General features: G+C 50.2%; 1 protein-coding gene across 1 annotated transcript; it reads left to right on the forward strand.

The window, feature by feature from the left end:
• Nucleotides 1-210: 210 nt before the first annotated feature.
• Nucleotides 211-784, forward strand: LOC133089608 (profilin-1-like). Its single transcript, XM_061187682.1, has one exon. The coding sequence runs from the start codon at nucleotides 362-364 to the stop codon at nucleotides 782-784; it is 423 nt and encodes a 140-aa protein (XP_061043665.1). The 5' UTR covers nucleotides 211-361.
• Nucleotides 785-1139: the final 355 nt, after the last annotated feature.

Consider the following 1139-nt stretch of genomic DNA (forward strand, 5'->3'; position numbering starts at 1 on the left):
ATATTTGTCTTATATTTAATGGATGCTTAAGAAATTTTTTAAATGCCCTTCAATTTTGAACATGTTAGGAAGAAGAAAAATATAATTACTTTTAAACTGCGCCGACACCCATAATTTTATACAGTATTCCTGCAAAATGTTGTTTTTAAATGCATTGGTATGAAGATGTTACCATCCTTCAATTCAAAAGTAATGCAGAGGAAGTGGCGGTGCGAGGGCTGCGGCACAGCTAGCAGAGCCGCGGTCCGGACCGCAGCGCGTGCCCGAAGCTCTCCGCCTTCCCCCGCCCGCCAGCCCGAGGCAGCCCGAGCCCAGCCCGCGGCCCCAGCAGCAGCCCCGAGAGCACCCCAGTAGCAGCGCCATGGCCGGGTGGAATGCCTACAACGACACCCTCATGGCAGAAGGGACCTGTCAGGACGCGGCCATCGTGGGCTATAAGGACTTGCCCTCCGTCTGGGCAGCCGTCCCCGGGAAAACCTTCGTCAACATCACGCCAGCTGAGGTTGGTGCCCTGGTTGGCAAAGACCGGTCAAGTTTTTACGTGAATGGGCTAACGCTTGGGGGCCAGAAATGGTCTGTGATCCAGGACTCACTGCTGCAGGACGGGGAATTTACCATGGATCTTCGTACCAAGAGCACCTGCAGAGCCGCCGCCTTCAATATCATTGTTGCCCTGAATGCCAAGACGCTAGTCCTGCTGATGGGCAAAGAAGGTGTACAGGGTGGTATGATCAACAAGAAATGTTATGAAATGGCCTCCCACCTGCGGCGTTCCCAATACTGACCTCGTCTGTCCCTCCCTGCCGCCCACTCCCCACTGCTTTTGCACGCCTCTCCATCCCACACACACGTACACCATTTTTATTTTGGGGGCCATTACCCCACACCCTTTATTGCTGCCAAAACCACATGGGCTGGGGGCCCGGGCAGGAAGGACAGACACCCTTCCACCAACCCATGCCCCTCCTGTGTGTGGTTTGAAAACTCTTCTGTTTGGGGTTTTTTTTCCCCCAATAAAAAAGATTACACTAAAAAAAAATAATAAAAATCCAACTGTACCTGTATATGTCTTTTTTTTTTCACATCTTTATTGGAATATAATTACTTTACAATGGTGTGTTAGTTTCTGCTTTATAACA

Source organism: Eubalaena glacialis, chromosome 4 (genome assembly GCF_028564815.1).
Source record: "Eubalaena glacialis isolate mEubGla1 chromosome 4, mEubGla1.1.hap2.+ XY, whole genome shotgun sequence".
Classification (NCBI taxonomy): domain Eukaryota; kingdom Metazoa; phylum Chordata; class Mammalia; order Artiodactyla; family Balaenidae; genus Eubalaena; species Eubalaena glacialis.